This window comes from Penicillium hordei (genome assembly GCF_028827395.1).
Source record: "Penicillium hordei strain IBT 12815 chromosome Unknown utg000001l_segment0_segment0, whole genome shotgun sequence".
Lineage (NCBI taxonomy): Eukaryota > Fungi > Ascomycota > Eurotiomycetes > Eurotiales > Aspergillaceae > Penicillium > Penicillium hordei.
In genome coordinates, this window is record NW_026623142.1 from 6,515,149 (window position 1) to 6,536,883 (window position 21,735).

The window sequence follows — 21,735 nt, forward strand, 5'->3', positions numbered from 1 at the left end:
CCGTAAACTGTTGCAAAACGGCGCGATACTTGAATCTCTAGCAGCATGAAATGGATGTACACATGATATACACAAAATACTATGTGAACTTGAAGACCAAGTGAATGCTACGCACGAGGGTAATCCCGATGATGATATGTAATATCTAGATCAAATTACTTTCTAGTCGATATTATACTACACACAAGAAAGGTCTTGAAATTAATATCGCAGCCAGAACGCGCGCTAGAAATTGGATTAAGTGGGCTAACTTTGATCGGCTAGCACTAACTCAGCTTTTTGCGGCTGATTAAAAGGGGCTCGACTACCCCGAACTTATCTCCTGAGATCGCCATCCATCTGCAAGCCCGCTGATCACATCCATACAAGGCAGCATGGCGGCCAGAATTTCCCGAAGCCTGCCACAGGTAAACCGCCGTGTTTTCGCGGGGTTATCTTCCCACGCGATACCGCGCATTGCGAACACCAGTGCCCGTACTGGCTTGGTGGCACATCGCAATACACGGAACCTCACGCCTCGGTCCGGCGCAACACTGGCCAAAATCTCGCGATACCTCCATACAGATTCTGACTCATCAGTCAAACCAAATGCTTCCATTCTCGACGTTACCACCTACGAAGGATCCAGCATCACGCAGAAACATTGGATGAACCAGGACTCACCAGTTGGTACGGTCCTACTAGTGCGCTGCTGTCACCTCGCTAACAACATCAGTGGATGCCTTGATTGAACCGCAAGCTGTCTTGCATTTTATTGAATTCATAACGTATGGTATTCTACCGAACGGGAAGAAGACCGACTTAGCTTTACTCAATGAAGATGAATTCCCATTGTTCATGGCTCCAAGTTCAGAGTGGGCGCCTGCGCCGTTCAACAAGGCCACTGTTTCAATTGTGGAGAAGGCGATGCAGCAGACCACAGACCGGGAGGATTTGAAAGGGCTGTGTCGAATTGGGCAGAATATACAATTTCTTAAAAGTCGCCTCTGGGGAGGTCTTGCCCCCGTGCCCGCATCGCGGTGGCACGAAAAAGATCTCAACAACCCGGACCATTTCACGATCGCCCATGAGTACTTGACCTCCGTCATTGCCGTCTTTGAGTACCTAAACATTCCTCAGATCCGCACTAACATGTGCGACACCTTCAACGGAATATCTGGTGACTTGGGAGAAATGCAGGAGGCCTTGAATACCCGGCGCAAGGCCCAAGGTGGCCTTTCTCCTGAGATTAACCTTACTGCTCTTTGGGAACAATTCATTCGCGCACAGTACGAAGTCATGACCAGCACCGCCCATTCCTGGGTCCTGGCCCGCGTTGCCGAACTACGTGAACAGGTATTGGACGGCTTCAGTACGATCCCGGGTGAAAATCCAGATGCCCCAGAAATGGCGGTTGTCTCACAGCGGTGGAGCGACCTAATTTCCGTCGTTACAATGGCAGATTTCAATATTTGGCTGTCCATGGATGGGTATAACGGCTACCATCCGCCCTCCGAGATCATCGCTGGGCTACACAATCCGGACCTGGAGAACCAAGGCAAGAACTACGGGTTTTCCAAGCTCATAGTTGACCGACTCACGGAATGTATCGAGGCTCAGAAGGAGGCTGCGACGGTTCAAGGTCCAAGCGCGAATCGAAGTGACGCAGCCCGCCGCGAGCGCATTTCTATCAGCACGGTAGTACAGGATGAACTGCGTGAAAAGATACGTGGCCGAACGCCGTCTCCGCAGCCACCTGTACAGCCCTGGATCCAGAAACTCCTTCGGGCGCACGAGGCGAGCTTGAGCCTACAGCCGTGGGAGAGACAGAACTATGGCTTCGGATTAGCAATCTACCGCGCAACGCACATGTTCTCCGATGAGCAGTGGGAAAGTCTAAAGCGGGACCTGGAAGCTCACTTGTCGGCATGGAGTGACGATGTCCAGGGCGCCGACGAGCTGAAACCACTGCTCAAACTGCATTGGTTCGACTGCAAGGAACTAGGCTTCGAGACATTTAACCCCGTAACATCGGCAAGGAGGTTCGATAACCCTTATCTTTCCCATCGCAATATTTGGGCAAAAGACTAACGCTGCACATAGACACTTCCAAGAAATCCGGTCCTCAGACGAGTGGACCCATAAAATAGCACCTTCTGTTTTCCTTCTCATCGATAACATGGGCATGGGCTCATATATCGACGAGAAATCACGCGCCTCTTTCACAAAGGACAAAGGCTTCCTTAAAGGGGACTTCCAAGGCCATGTCCTGGCTGTCGACGCAGACTTCGATGATAGCGCCACTGCAAACAAAATTGCAGACGACACGGCCAATGAAGACTCCCAGGGTGAAGTCTTCGAATATCCGGGTCGAATGCGCATTCTGGGTAACCTGGTCTGGAGCGAGCTCTATCCTATGCTAATGCTGCAGTCTGTGGTGCTTCAAAATTTCTGGCTACAGGCGCGGGAACATCCGACGAAGGTATATACAGGACCGACAGTGCCAAGTCAGGTTGAGCCATGGAAGGAGCGGAATACCATGAAGACCGTTATGATGGATAGCTTTGTGGAGTTCCTAAAACAGAAGGACCCCACTCTAGCAGGAAAAGTAAAAGGGTTGAGGAAGGATGGTGTTATTTAATTTATGAAATGACATCCATCTATAAAACATTGAAAGGAGCTATTATTACAGGTGTATACATATCATGTGATCAGGGGTTAAAAGAGCATATGTTTCTGATATGAAAGCCGATGTCGGGCCAATGTTGTATAACTAAACAGTTGTAAATACCACATTCGATCCGGAGATACGAGTAGAATAGGCAGTCATCCGATATAATATCCACTAGTGTAAAAGCACCCTGGAAGAGATATTATTCCAAGACACTAGGCAAGTCTAGAGCGAGATTCCTATCAAATAATAACCCTGAGCCACGGCTGAATGCGAAGTGGGGGCTCATCTAAGCCCTATGAGTGGTGTATTTCTTAGACAAACGCTCTTAGCGCGCCTCGGCACTTCCAACCTTGGAAGATTGGCCCATCAGATAAGATTGAGTGGGCGGTTTTATCTTAGACTTTTTCGGCTCTTGGCAATCATGTCTTCTTTCTTTTCCTGTTTTCCCCTATGCTCTTTTTCTTCTTCTCTAAATAGGTGATCTGTTAGTCGTGTGATTCTCATTCTGCACGATCATCATGTCGCTCATTCATGAGATGAACGTTGATCACTGCATCAGTGGAGACTCGAAGAATCCTCGCAACGAAGCCGTGCCGCTGGATGAGCCTGCCAATCTGCTGGGTCAAGGCAGTCCGGGTGTTCGTCGCATCGAAGTTATTACATCGTACTTCCGTTTTTCTGATCGGATCTGTCTGTTTTTTGCCATTTTCTTGATTGCTTATGTGTACGGCTTGGATGGAACTGTTCGTTACACATATCAGGTACGTATCTCGCATTTCTGACGGCAAGACATATCGGCGTGAATAACGTATACTGACATGGCATGTTTTGGATAGCCTTATGCTACTCAGGGTTACGGCAAACACAGTCTTCTTGCGACCATCAATGTTCTTCGAGCCGTCATCGCTGCTGCTGCGCAGGTAAGGAAACCCAGGGACCAACAATTCATCACACCAACTGACCTATTCCTTCCCAGCCTACTGCGGCGAAGGTTGCAGATGTGTTCGGCAGAGTAGAACTTATCCTTGTCTCGATAGTCTTCTATACCGTGGGTACTATCGTGGAGTCATGCGCAGCGAGTTTGGAGGGCTTTGCTGCGGGGGCTGTTATCTACCAGGTGAGATATGCGATATGCGCCCATAAACTCTCAGTTTTGTCTAATATTGTCTAGATCGGATACACCAGTATTATGCTTCTCGTCGAAGTTCTAATCGCCGATGTGACCTCCAGCCGATCTCGTCTCCTATTCTCCTACGTCCCGGCCATGCCCTTTATCGTGAGTTCCACATATACTCTATATACCAACCACAACATATTAACTCACTGAACCTACTTTAGATAAATACCTGGATTAGCGGCAACTTGACTACTGCGGTTCTCAAGGTCACCAACTGGCAATGGGGCATGGGCATGTTTGCTATTATCTATCCCGTGTGTGCTATCCCGCTTCTTACAGTCCTTTTCATCGTCCAGCGACGTGCGAAGAAGGATGGAGCTCTTGAATCCTACAAGAGCTCTATGCAGTTACTTGGAAAAAGGCAGCTGGCTGTAGAACTGTTCTGGCATCTGGACATTGTTGGTAACATTCTGTTGATTGGTATGATGGCGTGTATTCTTGTTCCATTCACCCTCGCTGGAGGTGTAACCTCACAGTGGAAGACGGCAAAGGTGATTGCGCCACTTGTCATTGGTGTTTTGCTGATCCCGGTCTGGGTTTTCTGGGAGAGAACCTGCCAATACCCGATGTTGCCATTCAAGGTAAGTCAAATATTCCAAGCCACGCTCATGGCTTTTATTGACTCGCTCCGGTTCTAGCTTCTCAAAGATCGTGCTGTTTGGGGCGCCCTTGGAATTCCTATTATGCTCAACACTGGTAGGTTCTTCAATATTACCATCCATGGCCGAGATTTAACATTATCTTAGCGTGGTACCTGCAAGGAGATTTCCTATACACGGTGCTCTACGTGAGCTTCAACGAATCAGTTCTCAGTGCCACTCGGATCGCATCTCTTTACAGTTTTGTTTCCGTTATCACAGGTATTATCCTTGGCCTCATCGTCATGAAGGTTCGCCAATTGAAGCCCTTCATCGTGGCCGGAACCCTTCTCTTCATGGTTGCGTTCGGAATCCTCATCTATTTCCGGGGTGGTGTTGCGAGCTCCAGTCATTCCGGTGTCATCGGTGCGCAAATTCTGCTCGGTATTGGTAAGTTATTGTCTAAGTTATCGTCTGCGCTCCAGGGTTTGTTGAACATATCTAACAAAATTCCCAGCTGGTGGAATGTTCCCTTACCCAGCTCAAGCTAGCATCCAGGTTGCGTCTAAACACGAAAGTTAGTGTTCCTTAATAGACTTTGTCCTATTAAACAACCAACTCAAGTGCTAACAATCCCATAGATCTCGCTGTGATCACTGGTCTCTACCTCGCCGCCTACAATGTCGGCAGCGCACTTGGAAACACAATCTCTGGTGCAATCTGGAACCAAGTCTTACCTTCTGAATTGAGTTATAGACTGGGCAATGAAACCCTCGCTGCGTATGTCTATGCGAAGCCTCTGGACTTTGCAGCGGCCAACCCTGTCGGTACGCCCGACCGAGACAACGTTATTCTCGCCTATCAAAAGACACAACGTCTGCTGTGTATCACGGGTATCTGCTTGACAGTCCCTTTGATTGCCTTCGCCCTGGTTATTCGTAACCCGACACTCACGAAGGAGCAGAGTCTTGCCAAGGCGGAGGAGGAGAGCGGTGATTCTGATTTTGCTCCTAGGTGAAACAGGGTTATGTTGTGTATACAATCTGGTTTCGCTTAACATATCTTGCCGAAGTATGTTTTACTTTATTAGTTTAGTGTCTCTGCGAAATAACCTTGGAAGTCAGGGACGCCAGGTGATTGGCGATTCATGTACTTCTATTCAGTCTCGACATATCGCTCTGCCTGTCCTCGGGTTGCTCTTCGTGACACGGCGTTATCAAGACCAGCCCCAATAATCATAAATACCTCCAATTTGCCAACTCTCGCTGCTCCACCCTTCGTACCTCGCCTTCATTTAACACGGTATAATAGTCTACTATATCTGTATCACAACCCGAAGCTGACACCACCACCTTGGTCATTGCCGCAAATCTACCCGTGGAGCATAGTTGCATAGAATGCCTTGTGTTTTTATATCAAGCCAAATATACTCTAGTTTCCACAAATTACCACGTTATCTCACCCCAAATTGGCCAATCGTTAGTGCGGGGGTTACGGGCTGCGTTGCTGGTTGCGTGTCGACCCAACCCCGCCTTCAAATGAGGCTGAGCTTTCTCCTGCATATCCAACAACCTAGTTTCGTCTCTGGGCTCCCCAAATTCCCCAACCCTTCTTATCTGGCCCTCTACGTTCTCGCTATTGATTGTCAAGATGAGCTTTGGGTTTGGTATCGGGGACTTCCTCGCGGTTATCCAACTCGCTAACAAGACTCGAAAAGCATTTGTCGATGCGCCTATTCAATTTAAGAGCATTTCTAATGAGTAAGTCCCTCCTAAATTCAATTTTACCTACCCCAATCCGCTATACCTGGTGTACTAACAAAAATTGTTAACAGAGTCAGAAGCCTCTCTCTCGTACTACAGGATGTAGAGATCGACATATCCGCAAAGGAGCTTAGCAGTCAGCAACAGGCTGAGCTACAAGAGATATCAACTGGTTGCAACGAGGCCCTTGCCGACATTTTGAAGAAAATTGAGGACTACACGGAGCTGTCGCCAACAAATGATGCAAAACGAAACATCACCAAGCGGGTGTGGAAACGCCTGAAATGGGAACCAAGCGACATCCAAGAACTCCGCCTTCGAATAAGCACCAATATCGCACTCCTGACTGCATTCAATGGACAAATAATAAAACGCAGCGTGGGAAAACTGGTGCAGCATCAAGACGAGGTAGAGCGCCAGAAAATCCTTGATTGGATTTCGCCGTCAAATTATGCCACTCAGCAAAGTGATTACATTGGTCGACGCGAGGAAGGTACTGGGCAGTGGTTTCTGGACTCATCTGAATTTGAAGATTGGATCTCCGGTTCAAAACAAACGCTTTTCTGTCCTGGTATTCCAGGTGCCGGGAAAACAATTCTAGCGTCGATCGTGATCGATGAGCTCTATGATCGATGCGGAAATGGAAGTGAGGACATTGCTATTGTATATCTCTACTGCAATTTTAAGCGGCACGATGAGCAAAGCGCTGTCGAAATGTTATCAAGCATTTTGAAACAATTGGCGCAGTCACAGTCGTCGTTGCCTAGTAGCATCCAAGAGATGTATGCTAAACATGTGACTAAAGGAATAAGACCTTCAATGGGTGAAATACGCAAGACCATACAACAACTATCACAGCAAAGCGACTTTGCAAAGGTTTACATTGTAATTGACGCTTTGGATGAGTGTCGGGTGGATGATGGATCGCGAACAAAACTCTTGCATGCGATCTTCGAACTTCAAGATGCTTGCAACATAAACTTTCTCGCTACTTCCCGGGTTATTCTTGAAATAACTGAAATGTTCAAAGAGAAGCCAACGATTGAGATCCGTGCTAGCACGGCAGATGTCATGCGATATCTTCAGGGAAATTTGGAAATTCTCCCAGCATTTGTTTCACGAAATCCGGAATTGCAAATGGAGATTTCAACGGAGATAACTAGAGCTGTAGATGGGATGTGAGTGAATCATTAGCGAGTGCTAAAAGAAAACTCCAAGAATATTTTGCAGTCCTCTAACATAAGAACCTAGGTTCCTCCTCGCCCAGCTTTACCTCAACTCTTTGGTCGGGAAAAGGTCACCAAAAGCAATCAGATCCGCGTTGAAAGACATATCTTCAAGTACAAATCAATACGATTCCGCCTATGGCGCTGCAATGAAACGAATCCAAGGACAGGTGTCTGATAAAACAGAATTGGCCATGCAAGTTCTCGCATGGGTTACTTGTGCTAAGAGACCGCTCACTACGGTGGAGCTGCAAATTGCACTAGCAGTCGAAATAAACGAACCAGACTTTGAGGAGGGCAATCTCTCCGATCTAATTGACATAGTCTCAGTCTGTGCCGGCTTAGTGACGATCGATGAACAAAGCGACGTCATTCGACTAGTGCATTATACAACCCAGGAATTCTTCCAGCGCAATCAATCAACTTGGTTCCCAAATGCAAGCTGTTATATTGGCGGCATCTGCGTGACATATTTGTCATATGGTATTTTCAAAACAGGACATTGCCACACAGAGGAAGATTTCATATCGCGCAGAGATGACTATCCCTTTGTACTTTATGCAGCTTCTTTCTGGGGTAGTCATATCCAAGAGTGCGAAGCGGACGGGAAAGCATCTATAGATGAGGAAGCAATTATTGCACTGCTGCTAGACGGACCGAAAGTCAGCTCCTGTGTGCAGTTCATGTGCTCCGCTGATCGCCGGCTCCCCCCATACGAGGCCAATATTAAGAATAATGGCTATCCACTAATCACCACGCAGCTTGCTACAGGTATGCATCTTGCAGCTTACTTTGAATTGCTTGATGTGACCCGAAAGTTGATTTCAGTTGGCGGTTCAGTGGACTGCGTGGATGCTGCTGGAATGACCCCTTTGTCATGGGCAGCACAACGGAACCACCCGGATGCCGTCACATTACTCCTAGAAAATGGCGCAAATCCGAACATCAAGGACAACCGAGGCACAACATCCCTGTTTTTTGCAGCCAGGTGCGGTCATGAACGAGTACTGCAGTTACTACTCGAAGCAAACGGTGATTTGCTGTATGACAATGTGGGTCGACCCCTACTTCATGCTTCAGCCATGAGTGGATCAGAGGAGGTTACCCGTTTTCTTTTGAAGCAAGGGCTTGCCGCACATGCAAAAGATAACAGAGGCCACACTCCGTTATTCCTAGCGGCTTTAGAAGGTCATTTGAATCTGGTGCAGCTTTTTATTGACTGGAATCGGGATATTGATACCCAAGATATTGAATTGGATGCGTCGATGACGGTGGCGGCGCGGAATGGCAATGAGGCAATAGTTCAATTTCTCTTGGACAGGGGTGCTGATCCCAATAATTTCCATTTTCGCAATATGACCCCACTCATGCACGCAACAGCATCAGCCAATGTGTCGGTAGTACAACTGTTGTTAGAGTTGGGTGTTGATTTGGAGATCAAAGACAACAAGGGTCTGACCGCACTGAGTCACGCAGCAAGGTGTAGGAATACAGAAGCAGTGATTCAGCTCCTCCTAGAGAAGGGCGCCGACACCAACACTAAGGACAATGATAGTCGTGGTGTGGTTTTCTACGCAGCCTCGGAGAACAGATATAACAACCTGACTGCTCTTTTTACTTCGACTAATATCAGGAACATTCACCAGCCCGATCTACATGGCCGAACACCTCTACATGTTGCTGCAACCCGCGGTCATTTACAATCAGTTCTTACACTTCTGAAAAGCGATGGTGTGGATTCTGAAGCTCAAGATAAGTTCGGTCGCACACCACTATCCGACGCTATTGTGCGAAAGAGATTTGATGTGGTGAAAGCCCTTGAGACATTTTCCGAGACAAGCTCTCAAGTGACAGTTGGGCCAGTAGTTGAAGCCACCTCTCAACCGGTGGTGCATGTACTTTGTGATATTTGTGGTGTTGATATATTGAAGGGCGAGGCTTTCTACTATTGTATCATTTGTAGTGGAGGGGACTTTGATATCTGCGAAGTGTGCTATTATCTCGGGGCACGATGCCTGGATTTCTCACATGAGATGGAGTTACGGCACGAAAGAGGATTTGCCCTATGGTAGCTTTAAGCGTGATGCAGACGAAACCTAGAGTAAAGAATTGTCATACAGGGGAGGAGAAAGAGGGGAGAAGCTATGGAAGACCCATGGGGATAAATGATCACCTATCCACCTCATATCAAGTAATCTGATGTTTCGGGGGTTGCTATAGCTTATCAACGTACTCCCAAGAAATCCCACGCTTTATTCCTCATGTTCTACACTAGCATCACACTATATCAGGAAACTAAAGGAATAAATGGAAGCCTTCCGAGCACTGAAGTAAAGATATCCCACGAATTGTGGCCTAGACCCGGGGGACTAGGTCTTTTGTTTAGCTGTAGAGAAGATGGAACTCATTCACCTCAGAAAAAGTGTAAACATAAACTCAGCAGAACAACAAGACGGTTGTCAAAATACTTAGGGTGATATCTGAGAGGTAGCTACAATCAGAAGAAACATGCACAGCAAACAGAGTAAACATCGCTCTCAGGGAACTTCAACATATTCACTTTGAATAGATACTTTGAATAGACGTGACAGTCCCAGCTCAGCTTATCAGAGTAATATTTTTGGTGACAATTTGAATATATCAGTCTGTCTGAGTCCCATCACGTAGTATTTACTCTGTGAAACTTGAGAGTGTGAACATCGTAAATCAATATATCGGACTTTACAATATCCCTTACCTAATGGAAGTTATCGAAGCCGAACGGACGCTCGCCTGATATGTTAGCAAAAAGGAAATACCAGGGAGGCAACAATCTTTCTTTCTTCCAACACCCTCAGTTCTGTGGCTTTCTCACACTCAATGCCTAGTGATGACGATACTACAACTCATAAATAGGGATAGTATCGAATACATATCCTCGATAGTCTGGTGTTTACATGTTTGCTTATGGGTTTGACCTGCAAGACTGGTTCTTAAAGGGCCGGGTGCTTCAAGCCCTTGAAATACAGCATATGTCCGGTGGAAATTTGTCCTTCATGTATGCAAAATAGTATTTATTGTCAACACTGCATGATAATACCCATCTCTCTGGTGTGCTGTCCTATTTCCCGTCTCCTAATCATAATCTCTGTTTGTCTGGGGACACTAAATCCTGTGTCACGCCACAAACCTATATACACCCTCTTTACATCATATTCCCAGAGCCAACTGGACGGCACCACGCATGCAAGTGCCTATTAGGATAATAAGCTGCAATGCACTCCCGCCACTGCATATCCTCCTCTGTCGTGCCGTCAATAGTCAAGTCAAAATTTCTGATCATAGTCGCGAAAGTGATATACATCTCCGCCCAGGCCAAGTTCATACCAAAGCACATACGCGGACCCCGACTGAATGGAACGAGCCAGTGATCCAATTCACTCTTCCCGTTCCGGGTATTTTCTTGCTCCGCACTCTCCAGCCACCGTTCAGGTCGGAACACAAGCGCATCCTTACCCCATATTTCCGCGCTTTGATGCACATGCAAAATCGCCATCCCGACCACTGTTCCGCCGGGGATATGCTCCCCTGATATCATGGCGCCTCCTGGTGGCACGACGCGTGTTAGTGACACACCGGACGGAATAAAGCGGAGGGATTCTTTGATAGTTGCCGTGAGGAGGGGTAGGGTCTCGAGATCTACTAGGGAAGGCTGCTTTTCCACGTCGGGCCAGACAGTCAATAGCTCGCTTCGCAGTTGGGTTAGCAAGTTCTGGTTCTGCATTGCGTGCCAGTGGCCCATTAGCAGCGTGTCGGCTACTGTGTTGGCGCCCGCGAAGATGAGAGTGAAGCCTTCGTCGTGTAGCTCTGTCATATTCAGGACCTCCTTGCTCCGGTATGATTCCGGGTCGAGCATACGGTGGAAGAGGGTCTCGTGCGGCACATTATCGAGGGTTGAAGGGCGGTTTAGGACGACTTCAAGTTGTTGCTGCACAAGATCCCGGACCTGGTACAGTCGCGGTGCTAATTTCTGGGCATTCGGAATGAGGCGCATAACCAGGGCCGGCGGCACAGCAAAGATGAGGTCTCGAATCATGGGGAAGTTCCTCATGAATGGCAGCATTCGAAGGCTTGCATCCATGGCTAGAATCAGAGGATCGCTGAATTCCGGTGCATCAAGGGCATTTATGCAGTTGCCGAATGTGAAACACATGATGGTGTCGAGAGTATAGGATCGGAATGCATAGAGTAGATCGATGGAAGTTTTTGATGCATTGATTTTGGCGATGGACGTTGCAAGGCGATTTGCCTGTTTAGTAACCGGTGATTTAGCGATCGTTCAGATATATAGTTTGGTAGCAAAAGGAAATAAAGCAATATACTACTCACGTTTCGCCACAAGAGATGCTCAAGATTATTAATGGCTTTCTTGGAGAAAATTGGAAGAATCACCTCCCGTCGTTCTTTCGCCTGAGCATACTTCAAGAATGTGAATGACCCGGATGAAACCCCGGGGGTTCGGTAAAGACCCGTATCCTTGTCCCACCTCTTGCTGCTATGGTAGATATCGTGGAACGCACCTGGGCTTCCAAAATGGAGCTGTGATAGGTGAGTGTTCAGATCTGTTTGAGCCCTATAACCCAGAGAGGGAAGTGTAGACTGTTGGGTTTAGGACAACTTACCTCGTTCGGGGTAACGCGGACAATATCACCTATTAGGAATGTTAAAGACAATGTCTCATAGCCCTAAACTCATCATACCGTATTTCTTATGGAGATGAAAGAGCTCATGAACGGCCGACTCTTGCTTGATAACTTCCTTATATGCCTTCCAACTAGATGTGGCCCCAGCCATCCAAGGTCCTGGGAAGTTTCGCAGTGGGTGGAAGAAGACATTGTATACAACTCGGCCTAATCCGTAAAGACCAGCGGCTGCCAATAAGAATAGGCAGAATTGTGTAGTCGCCATCGTGTTATACTAATATTTATTTTCCATGCTAGCAAAGCCAATGATGGGAAACCTGGGCATTGAATATATAATTCGAAAAGAAAACATAAGAAACTCCGAACTTGAGTGAATATGTACCCGGCTGACCATTTTGCCAAAAGCATCGTCATGACTCCAAGGATATCTAAATTGAGACGTAGGAATCTCATGTTTAGCCAAACCATGATAGATTGTTCCTTTACACCATAGAGATGGCAATATTCGGCGAGGGAAAGAGTTACTGCATATGTATCGTTATCCGAGAGCTACCTAGCTTGTCCTAGTTTATCTTCCAAAGTGTCAGCGACCCCTCCTTCTGCCCCGTCTATTTATTTATCTTAAGCCCCTCTTATTGGGTATATATACGGCACTGCAAGGTGCAACGAAGGGTTCTAACTGATAAATTTCCTCACTATCGTACGCGGAGAACAATCCAATCAGCCGTGTCCGTTGACTTGCACAAAAGTACGCCAGTGCAACCCAATGCTTGCCGATACAAACCCCAAAGATTTGGAATGGAAACGCACTGGATTTATCCACTAGACTCAGCTAGCACCAAGTTGTTTACGGGCATGCGTCACCTAACCTTTTCCGTATTCTAACAGTCTCCATACTTCGAACATGAGAAATTTCGTGATGGCCTCCGGTGAGTAATGGCCTGAAATATGTCAGTCACTGATCTAAACTATTTTTCGTCATGCAGGTTGTTCATTCAAAATTGAGAGGTCTCGCACAATCCAGTTCCATGACTGATACAATCCAAACTCATTTTATCGCGGAAATTCGTTCGAGGGAGGATCAACCAATGCGTATGGTGACTATTATCGATGTGATTAACATGATAGCATAGGTATTGTGTGAAATCATGACTGATTCAGGTTACATGGCATCTCAGTTAACCGAAATAAATGTCATTTCAAGGTTGTAAGGTGGTCGACGATCCAATTTCTGATGATGTTAGAGTTGGCTGCTATAGAACCTTTCTTGGGAGGCTTTATGTAGAAAGGAGCCCTAAAACGAAACTCTGTTTCATTCTTAGTATAAATTATAATGTATCTAATGATTTAGATCGTATAACAGGTTCCATCTGGACAAAAACAGAATATCTTCCGACTTTGCTTAGTTTCACCTTGATGGCCATTTTCAGTAAAGAAATACCCCAAGCGGAAGATAATATATATCCACATCATGTCTTGTCAACTACATCACCAGATCTTGAAAAATACCTTGCATAGTGATCCATATTATCCCGCCTTCCGGCAATATATTTCGGCTAGTGGGTTACATCGAACAGACCTATGTGTGAAGTTGCTACTCATACGCCGAGTATTTTCACGCCTGACACTCGGATATTTGGCAAAGGTACGTCTTTTAGTGTGGAATCCTCACTTTTTTTCGTACGTTATCTCTGCTAGGCCGACTTTGAATTGTCTCAAATTCAGAAAATGCCCGTGTACATCGGCATCATCGGCGCACTAATGCTAGTGTACATCTTGACCTTCGTATGTCGGCTGTTACACAACATCAACGCTGCAAGAAGTATTGGCTTGCCATTTCTGGTCTACCCGGTAAATCAAAACAACATCATCTGGTTATTGGCATCTGTCCCTTTGCGTCCATGGCTGCGACGTACTCTCCCCACGCGGATCTACAATCGTCTCACGCTAGTGATCTATGGCTGGGAATTCTATGAGAAGCATCGTCCGTTCGATGAATATGCAGCCCCGCAGGGCAACGACAGGTCATTCTTTCTTGCCACTTGTGGAATACTGGAACTTTGGACAGCAGATCCAGTCGTCGCTTCGGAGGTTCTGCAACGTACAGGTGATTTCAACATCCCAACCATCACTGGCCTACTTTTCGCCCAGTTTGGACATAATGTGTTCACGACAAATGGCGCCAGATGGGCGAAGCAGCGCAAGGTTGTTGCGAGTGTGATCAACGAGCGCATTTCTAAGACTATCTTCGATGCGACTGTATGTCAGGCTACGGGTATGCTGGATGAGCTTCTTCTCGCTGCTTTCGAGAAAAAGAAGAGGTTTGTGGAGTCGAATGACTTATTCGATATGATCAGGCGAGTCACAATCCATGTGCTAAGCGAGGCTGGTATGGGTGCAAAGGCTCCGTGGAGGAGTCAAGATGATGAGAAACTTGAGCCAGGGTTTGAAACAACATATGTTGAAGCCTCCAAGGCGGTCATGGGCGCTGTTACTGGGCCGATAGTTATCCCAACCAGTATTCTTTTGAACTGGCCATCCTGGTTGCCGGGGCATTAGAGTTTGAAGCAGCTAGGAATTAGCAAGCGCGAGTTCTCGATGCATACCAAAAGCTTACTTGATAAAGAGCGTCAACGTACTTGCAAGGACAAGACAGCTCTAAGAAGGAGCAACATAATGAGCCAACTGCTTCAAGCATCAGCTGAACAAGGAAATACGGACGATAGCCTCAGCGAAGAGTTAAATGGCAACCTCTTCCTCTTCACAGCAGCGGGCTTTGAAACAACAGCAAACATTATCTCCTACGCGATAATTCTGCTTGTCCGATATCCCAAATGGCAGGAGTGGCTCTTTGAAGAGGTCGACAACCTAATGCCCACAGACGTGCGAGAAGACATAGAGTATACTTCCGTTCTTCCTCGAGTGACGCGCATCATGGCGGTTATATTCGAAACACTGCGACTATACTCACCTATTATCCGCATGCTGAGGACAAATGACGCACCACAAGAGTTGAAGACATCCAAGGGCGTGATTTACCTCCCAGCCAACTCTGACGTGACTATTAACATTATTGCACTACATCTTGATCCAGAAGTGTGGCCCAATATCAACCGGTGTTCTGACCCATCATGGGTCGCGGACGATGATCAAGTACCCTCTGACGAATCCGCCTTCCGGCCTTCTCGCTGGGTCAATCCTGACACGACTCCGCGACGGCTATACCAACCGCTGAAAGGATATTTCCTTCCGTCGAGCTATGGCCCTCGCGTTTGTCCGGGGCGAAAGATGGCGCAGGTTGAGTTTGTGGCGGTCATACTCAAACTCTTACAGTATCACCGTATAGATGCCGTTCCACTTGCTGGGGAGCAACGGAAGGATGTTGAGCGGAGGCTGGATAAAGTGATGAGCAGTTGTATTCCTAAGATGACGTTAGTTATGGAGGGTATATATGATGCGGGAAAGACCGGAGGTGTGCCGGTGCGATTGACTAGGCGGAAATAAAAGTTAATGACTGCATTAGTGATAGTAATATGTAAATGACAGGAAGAAGTCCTAGCTATAATTTAGAAGTTGAATCCGAAGCCATCTACAATGATCAGCGTTTAGCCCGATACAAGGTATCTGTTCAGCATTGCTAAAAGCAAGGATATTTCTGTGGGAAAGACCCAGGGAATATTGTAATCGGAATTTGCTCTACACCGTAAGTTGACGAGTCTAGTCACGACGTAGCACATTGAGGAGAGTGACTGGAATGCAGGACGCAGGGGCTTGTACCTCACTCAAATGTAACCCCCTAAATCTTGAATCCAAGCAGGGAGGACATTTCCCAAGTTAGATAAATAGAAATCTCATTTTACAATCTTTTGTGCGAGATCTGACTTCATGTCAGTCTCCATACAAAATGTGGGACTACTACAATGACAAAACCATCTTCATCACGGGTGGAACTGGCTTCCTGGGGACTGCTGTTGTATATCGCTTGCTCACGCAAACATCTGTGAGTCATGTATATATTCTGTGCAGAGGAGGTATAGGGTCAGTTCATCCCCAAATCTTAGCCCATAAACCTTGGGAGAAATATAATTGACAGCTCGAACTATAGAAAACTTCGATCAAAATGGACAACATCACTATCATCGGCAATAGTAGAAAGGCTTCTTAGCACCAATCGCATCACAGTCATGGGCGGTGACATCCTCTTCCCCGACCTCGGACTTTCCCAGAACGAACTGAACACACTTCAACGGGAAGTCAATGTCATCATTCACTCGGCATCCTCTATAGATCTTTCAAAGTCCCTCGATAAACTATCGGAAGTGATCACCGGAGCCAGCGAAAGAATCACAGACATTGCTCTGACCTGCCCGAGTCTGGATCGCTTTGTTTATGTCTCGACTGCATATTCCAATGCCTACCTACCTCCCACTGGAGAAGGCATCGAAGTCGAGATCAAAGAAGACATCTATGATCCTAATCCCAACGATCATTTAGATGTCATTAAAGAATGGACACAGGTGCAAGAGACTGGCTCTAGCGATGCGTATAAAGCCCACGACTTCCCCTGGCCGTATGCATACGCAAAGAACCTGACAGAGCGGCTTCTTCTCTATCGCTTCGCTCAGAGCGGTGTCAAGGAAAAGCTACTTATTGTGCGCCCTTCTATCATCGGACCGGCACAGAATTTTCCAAATCCTGGGTACAACGTGCCCCTATCGAGCCCGTCGACATTAACCGCTGCTGTAATTGCACTGGCCCCTGGTGGCATGGCTACTGTTGCAACGAAAGCAGTTGGACAAACCTCTCGCCTGTTCGTTGACGAGGTTCCAGTCGATGTAGTTGTTGATCGTTTGCTCGCCCATTTGGCTGTGGGAACTAACGGTTGTGTTCATGCAGTCAGCGGGAAACAAGCACGGTATCAATTCATCAACTGGTGGGAGTCGGCAATTTCACTTCGGCGCGTGCCGAGGAATATTGATTTGAATTGGAAAGACATAGACTGGAAGTCCGATGAGCAACATCCGCTGGCTCGGTTCTATGTAATCTTTGGGTCTTCTTTCGAATTTTATGAGGATAGGACTATCGCTCTTAGCCGACATCCCTTGGTGGAAACCTGTAAAGAGCTGCAACTGTTCAATCAGCTCAATTTAGGAGAGCAGTTGCGAAGTCGAACGGAAGACATCTACTCGGTGATGAACCATATTGCCGAGAGGGATGAGAGGACACGACGAGTCATCGAACGATACTATCAGGATTCTATAAAGGCTAAAATCTAGTGTGCTTGTCGTTGTCAAAAAAAAAAAAGTAACAGTGTTCATTTTCTGTCTTGAGGATTGAGTAAAATGCAAATCTATGGCTATGCGCGATTTCAGTGATGTTGCAAGCCTCCAGGGCTTCACAGTCCGCCATAATTATTCGGCGCCAGCGCCAATGTTGGCTTTTTTTTATGGTTTCATTATACATCTTCAAATTCATCCTCATCCTCATCGGATTCCTCGGCCTCCTTCTTGACCTCGGGCTCAATTTTGGCATCAGGATCAGGTTTGATATCAGGTTCGACCTTGATTTTCTTTGCTGCAGGTCCATCGTCGGCAGGGGTAGACGGAGTCCCAACAGATGAGGTCGGGACACTGGAGGTCGGTTCGAGTTCACGTTTAATGCCAGCGACAGAAGATGTGGTAGGGGCACTTGTAACGCCGCCAGCCATGGCGGGCGTACTCGGTCCGCTTGGACCGGAGATTCCCTCAACGTCCTCAAAATCTTCCTCGTCTGAGTCATCCTCTGCGCTGCTGGCATCTGCCTGGGCTTGCAGCGCCTTTTCCCGCTCCATTTCAGCGTAGTAAGCGGCGACTTTGTCATCCAAGGCATCGACGCTGGGCTTTTGGTCCTCATCCGCAAGCTCGGGCTTCACCAAGGAACCCACCTCGGTCTTGATCTGAGCACTGCCAACCTGGGCGGCATTGACCGTAGAATGTGTGTGCCAAACTGGAAGTGCATTTTGCTTTTCGAGTGCTGCTTTGCGAGCGGCCTCATCGGCCTGCTCGGCGGCACTCTTCTCTTCACTCGAGGTGAGAGAGATCTCCAGTGCAGCGGCATCCGTCTTGGCATTGGGACGTGTGATGTCCTGGGCCTTGGGTGGAACAGCAATCGCGGCACGGACTGGGTGTGTGTTCTGATTCCGGATTACCTCCACCTTGTGATCCCACGCTGTTTCGAAGTCATTCGGCGGGATTTCCACCGAGTCAATCTGCTTGAGCAGTTTGAGCATGTTATCCAGCTGTGCCATAAGCTTACTGTTTTTCTCGTGGCCCGTACGGTCCATTCCTTCCGCGCCCTTGACATCCTCCGTCCGTTCCAGGATGGCGCCGCAATTTTGACATTCGAATCCTTCATCTCCGACCAGACTCAGTACGTCCAGTTCAGTCCACTCTGATTTGCATCGTACACAAATGTACTCCTTGCGCTCCTCACTCGGTGTGTACTGCGCCTTGATGATGGCTGTCAACTTGGAGACTTTGAATTTGATCGCATCGACCACCGGGTGTAGAGGGATGTAATAGTATTCGCGGTTGACTGGGCGAGTAGACCCATCACGTATCTCGGCGCGTGTGCTCCTATATTCAACAGAGAACTAGATCAGCTTTGTATTATCCACCGTTGGTCGTAGATCACATCAGGGAGAAGTGGCATACACTCCGATCAAACGATCCTCTCGAAGTTTGGCGCAAAGCTTGCGAAGATCTTTCTGTTGCATTCCCATCAGGAAGGCGAGATCCTCAGCATGAAGACTGTAGCTGGTCAGCAATGTGCCCATTCAACAGAGATCAACTCTCATCATACACTGAATGTAGGAATAGCGCATCGACAACCAAAATGTGGCGGGTCTCGTAAAAAGCACGCGCGACAGTTCGGATAAGCGTCTTTGAAAGATCCATGGTTGCAGAAGCTCTGGAGTAAAATATTGTCGTCGGGAAGAAGGCCGGGAGAGAATTTAACTGGAGCGCAAGGCGAGAAGTCGCAGTATTCAAATATTGGACAAAATAAGCATGCTTCGATCAAAGACAGCGAAATGAGTGAGGGGGTCCACGACGAAAGTGAGAGTTACGCTTGAGCGACAGGCAGCGCTGAGCTAGTGAGTGAACAATGAGCGATACATTTCCGGTTCAATGCCCAGAGCTTCACGTCACATGCAAAGTTGATTCCTCAGGCGAGAATGTGACCCGATATGGCTAGTCTGGGTTATCCACACACTAGGCTATTATAGGACTAGTGCCGAGATCATGGAAAAGATGAACCACGCGGAGTCGAAGGACAAATTTCCCCGAAACATTGATTTCATGCGTGCCTCGATCATTCACCAGCGGAACCTTTTTGGGATCGTAACAGCACCCAGGAGTTCAATTCTGATTCGATCACTCCCTCAAAACACCCAGAACCACGCTGTTAGTCGTCAATTTTACCGATCTTTCTGGCGCGACCCGTCTGCACCTTATACAAATTTATCAGAGGTCTTCCAGCGGATACAATGGCCGACAACAAAGGAACAGGAGGCAGAGGTGGTGAAAGGCGTAAGAACCGCGATATGGGGCGAGCGGAATGGAGGTACGGCGCATCAATTGTAACCTCCCATTCATCGCATTGTCAGCTAACTAATTAAGTCGCCAAGCGATAGACAAGCGTCAGCGTCATGAAGACAAAGCCGAAGCCAAGCGTCGCAAGATTGAGAACGGCGAAGAGGTCAACTTGCCAATCTACGCGACCCAATTCTCCAAGGAGGAGATCGACAGCGAAGAGCGCCGCCCCAAAAAGAAGGTTGCGCTTCTGATGGGATACTCGGGCACTGGATACTCCGGAATGCAGTTGTAAGTCTTTTCTTGCGCAGTGTATGGCCATTCATTGTGCTGACAAGGTATGGTATAGGAACGAGCAACAACGCACCATTGAAGGTGATCTATTCACGGCCCTCGTCAACGTCGGCGCGGTTTCCAAGGCGAATGCAGCGGATCCCAAAAAATCTTCTTTCGTCCGTTGTGCCCGCACAGATAAGGGTGTCCACGCAGCTGGAAATGTTGTGTCGCTGAAGATGATCGTCGAAGACGAGGATATCATCCAGAGAATCAACGCCGAGCTCAGCCCCCAAATCCGTGTTTGGGGCTACGAAATTACCAGCAAAAGTTTCAGCTGTTACCAGATGTGTGATTCCCGGGTTTACGAATATTTGATGCCAAGCCACTGTCTCCTCCCGCCTCACCCAAGCACCTATCTTGGGAAGAAAATCATCGAGCTTGCCGACAAGGCAGGCGAGTTGGATGCCGTCACAGCTCGGCAGGAAGAGGTCGCAAGCTATTGGGAAGACGTTGACCAGAAGTACATCAAGCCGATCTTAGAAGCCCTCCCGGAAAACATTCGCAGCATCGTCGAAAAGTCTCTCTACCAGGACGAGGGCCGCGATGCACTCCAACCCGCAGAAGAGAAGGAGGTAGTCATCTCTACGCCAGCCGAAGAGTCCGTGCAGCAGGAGACCAGCGAACAGCCCGTAGCTGAACAACCGGCCGATGGAGAGGCCCCAAAGCCTTTTGTCATGGACCCCCGCCAAAAGGCCATCAACGACGCCATCAAGTCCATCAAAGCAGCATACCTAACCGCAAAACGCGCCTACCGCGCGCCCGCTTCACGCATCGCGCGCCTGCAAGAATGTCTCGATCGCTACGAAGGTACGAAGAACTTCCACAACTACACGATCCAGAAGACGCACAACGACCCCTCGGCGAAACGACACATAAAGTCATTTAAGGTGAACACTACGCCGATTATCATCGATGGCACAGAATGGCTCAGTCTGAAGGTCCATGGACAGAGTTTCATGATGCACCAGATTCGCAAGATGGTCGCCATGGCTACGATGGTTGTTCGCTCGGGCTGCCATCCTGATCGGATCACTGAGACATATGGTCCTGAGCGCATTGCTATTCCTAAAGCGCCTGGTTTGGGTCTCTTGCTTGAGCGTCCTATTTTCGATGCTTACAATAACAAGGCACAGGGTCTTGACCGTCAGCCGATCAATTTCCAGAAGTTTGAGGCGGAGATGAATGAGTTCAAGCAGCGGGAGATCTATGATCGGATTTTCCGGGAGGAGGAGCAAAGTGCTGGGTATGATATCATTCCAATCAATACCCTCGTTTGATTTCGCAAGACAACAATACTGACTTTTGACTACAGCTTTGGTTCTTTCTTCAACCATATCGATCATTTCCCCGCCGGTTACTTCCTCTATGTTACTTCTGGGGGCATTCCCGCGGCTAAACTCGCAACTGCACCTACCGCTGCTGACCCCAGCAGCCCCAAAGCTGGTAACAGAGCTCGCGGCCCTCCACGGGCTCAGCAGGATGCACTTGCTGCCGTGGAGGTTGAATCAGAAGATGAGGCAGATGCCCCAGCTCGCGGAGAAGCCGAGGGTTAATCAAACAAAAGATATCTACGTATTACTCCATCATTGAACGGAATGAACAATAATGCGCTACGAACTTTGTTGAATGCAATCCACTCAAAGACTTAGGTCTCGAGACCCGAAACTCTTTCATTTCAATGCTCGGAAATGGGCTTGCGAAATGCATGTAGATGACCTATCCGTCCAATGTCACCCTTCATAGAAATAA

The 21,735-nt window shown here is 47.8% G+C and overlaps 9 protein-coding genes across 9 annotated transcripts; 7 read left to right on the top strand and 2 right to left on the bottom strand.

Moving 5' to 3' along the window:
* Window positions 1-374: 374 nt before the first annotated feature.
* Window positions 375-2,620, top strand: N7537_002489 (uncharacterized protein; the record flags this gene model as incomplete). The annotated part of the gene is made up of 3 exons (XM_056893547.1): window positions 375-669; window positions 716-2,021; window positions 2,083-2,620. The coding sequence occupies 3 exons, from the start codon at window positions 375-377 to the stop codon at window positions 2,618-2,620; spliced, it is 2,139 nt and encodes a 712-aa protein (XP_056758542.1).
* A 551-nt stretch (window positions 2,621-3,171) lies between these two features.
* On the top strand, window positions 3,172-5,426 carry sit1 (putative siderochrome-iron transporter Sit1; the record flags this gene model as incomplete). Its single annotated transcript, XM_056893548.1, has 9 exons — window positions 3,172-3,414; window positions 3,490-3,573; window positions 3,630-3,770; window positions 3,825-3,929; window positions 3,992-4,411; window positions 4,469-4,526; window positions 4,577-4,858; window positions 4,926-4,985; window positions 5,050-5,426. 9 exons carry the CDS (start codon window positions 3,172-3,174, stop codon window positions 5,424-5,426), a joined length of 1,770 nt encoding a protein of 589 aa, XP_056758543.1.
* A 632-nt stretch (window positions 5,427-6,058) lies between these two features.
* N7537_002491 (uncharacterized protein) lies at window positions 6,059-9,469 on the top strand (the record flags this gene model as incomplete). The annotated part of the gene is made up of 3 exons (XM_056893549.1): window positions 6,059-6,168; window positions 6,243-7,349; window positions 7,423-9,469. 3 exons carry the CDS (start codon window positions 6,059-6,061, stop codon window positions 9,467-9,469), a joined length of 3,264 nt encoding a protein of 1,087 aa, XP_056758544.1.
* A 1,112-nt stretch (window positions 9,470-10,581) lies between these two features.
* N7537_002492 (cytochrome P450) lies at window positions 10,582-12,344 on the bottom strand (the record flags this gene model as incomplete). The annotated part of the gene is made up of 4 exons (XM_056893550.1): window positions 10,582-11,685; window positions 11,766-11,975; window positions 12,059-12,087; window positions 12,137-12,344. The coding sequence occupies 4 exons, from the start codon at window positions 12,342-12,344 to the stop codon at window positions 10,582-10,584; spliced, it is 1,551 nt and encodes a 516-aa protein (XP_056758545.1).
* Window positions 12,345-13,807: 1,463 nt separating this feature from the next.
* On the top strand, window positions 13,808-14,638 carry N7537_002493 (uncharacterized protein; the record flags this gene model as incomplete). The annotated part of the gene is made up of 1 exon (XM_056893551.1): window positions 13,808-14,638. One exon carries the CDS (start codon window positions 13,808-13,810, stop codon window positions 14,636-14,638), a length of 831 nt encoding a protein of 276 aa, XP_056758546.1.
* A 117-nt stretch (window positions 14,639-14,755) lies between these two features.
* Window positions 14,756-15,583, top strand: N7537_002494 (Cytochrome P450; the record flags this gene model as incomplete). The annotated part of the gene is made up of 1 exon (XM_056893552.1): window positions 14,756-15,583. The coding sequence occupies one exon, from the start codon at window positions 14,756-14,758 to the stop codon at window positions 15,581-15,583; it is 828 nt and encodes a 275-aa protein (XP_056758547.1).
* Window positions 15,584-15,983: 400 nt separating this feature from the next.
* Window positions 15,984-17,355, top strand: N7537_002495 (uncharacterized protein; the record flags this gene model as incomplete). The annotated part of the gene is made up of 2 exons (XM_056893553.1): window positions 15,984-16,117; window positions 16,185-17,355. The coding sequence occupies 2 exons, from the start codon at window positions 15,984-15,986 to the stop codon at window positions 17,353-17,355; spliced, it is 1,305 nt and encodes a 434-aa protein (XP_056758548.1).
* Window positions 17,356-17,534: 179 nt separating this feature from the next.
* Window positions 17,535-19,014, bottom strand: N7537_002496 (putative transcription factor TFIIE complex alpha subunit; the record flags this gene model as incomplete). Its single annotated transcript, XM_056893554.1, has 3 exons — window positions 17,535-18,693; window positions 18,772-18,867; window positions 18,920-19,014. 3 exons carry the CDS (start codon window positions 19,012-19,014, stop codon window positions 17,535-17,537), a joined length of 1,350 nt encoding a protein of 449 aa, XP_056758549.1.
* Window positions 19,015-19,359: 345 nt separating this feature from the next.
* On the top strand, window positions 19,360-21,539 carry N7537_002497 (pseudouridine synthase PUS2; the record flags this gene model as incomplete). Its single annotated transcript, XM_056893555.1, has 4 exons — window positions 19,360-19,681; window positions 19,746-19,941; window positions 20,000-21,229; window positions 21,299-21,539. 4 exons carry the CDS (start codon window positions 19,360-19,362, stop codon window positions 21,537-21,539), a joined length of 1,989 nt encoding a protein of 662 aa, XP_056758550.1.
* Window positions 21,540-21,735: the final 196 nt, after the last annotated feature.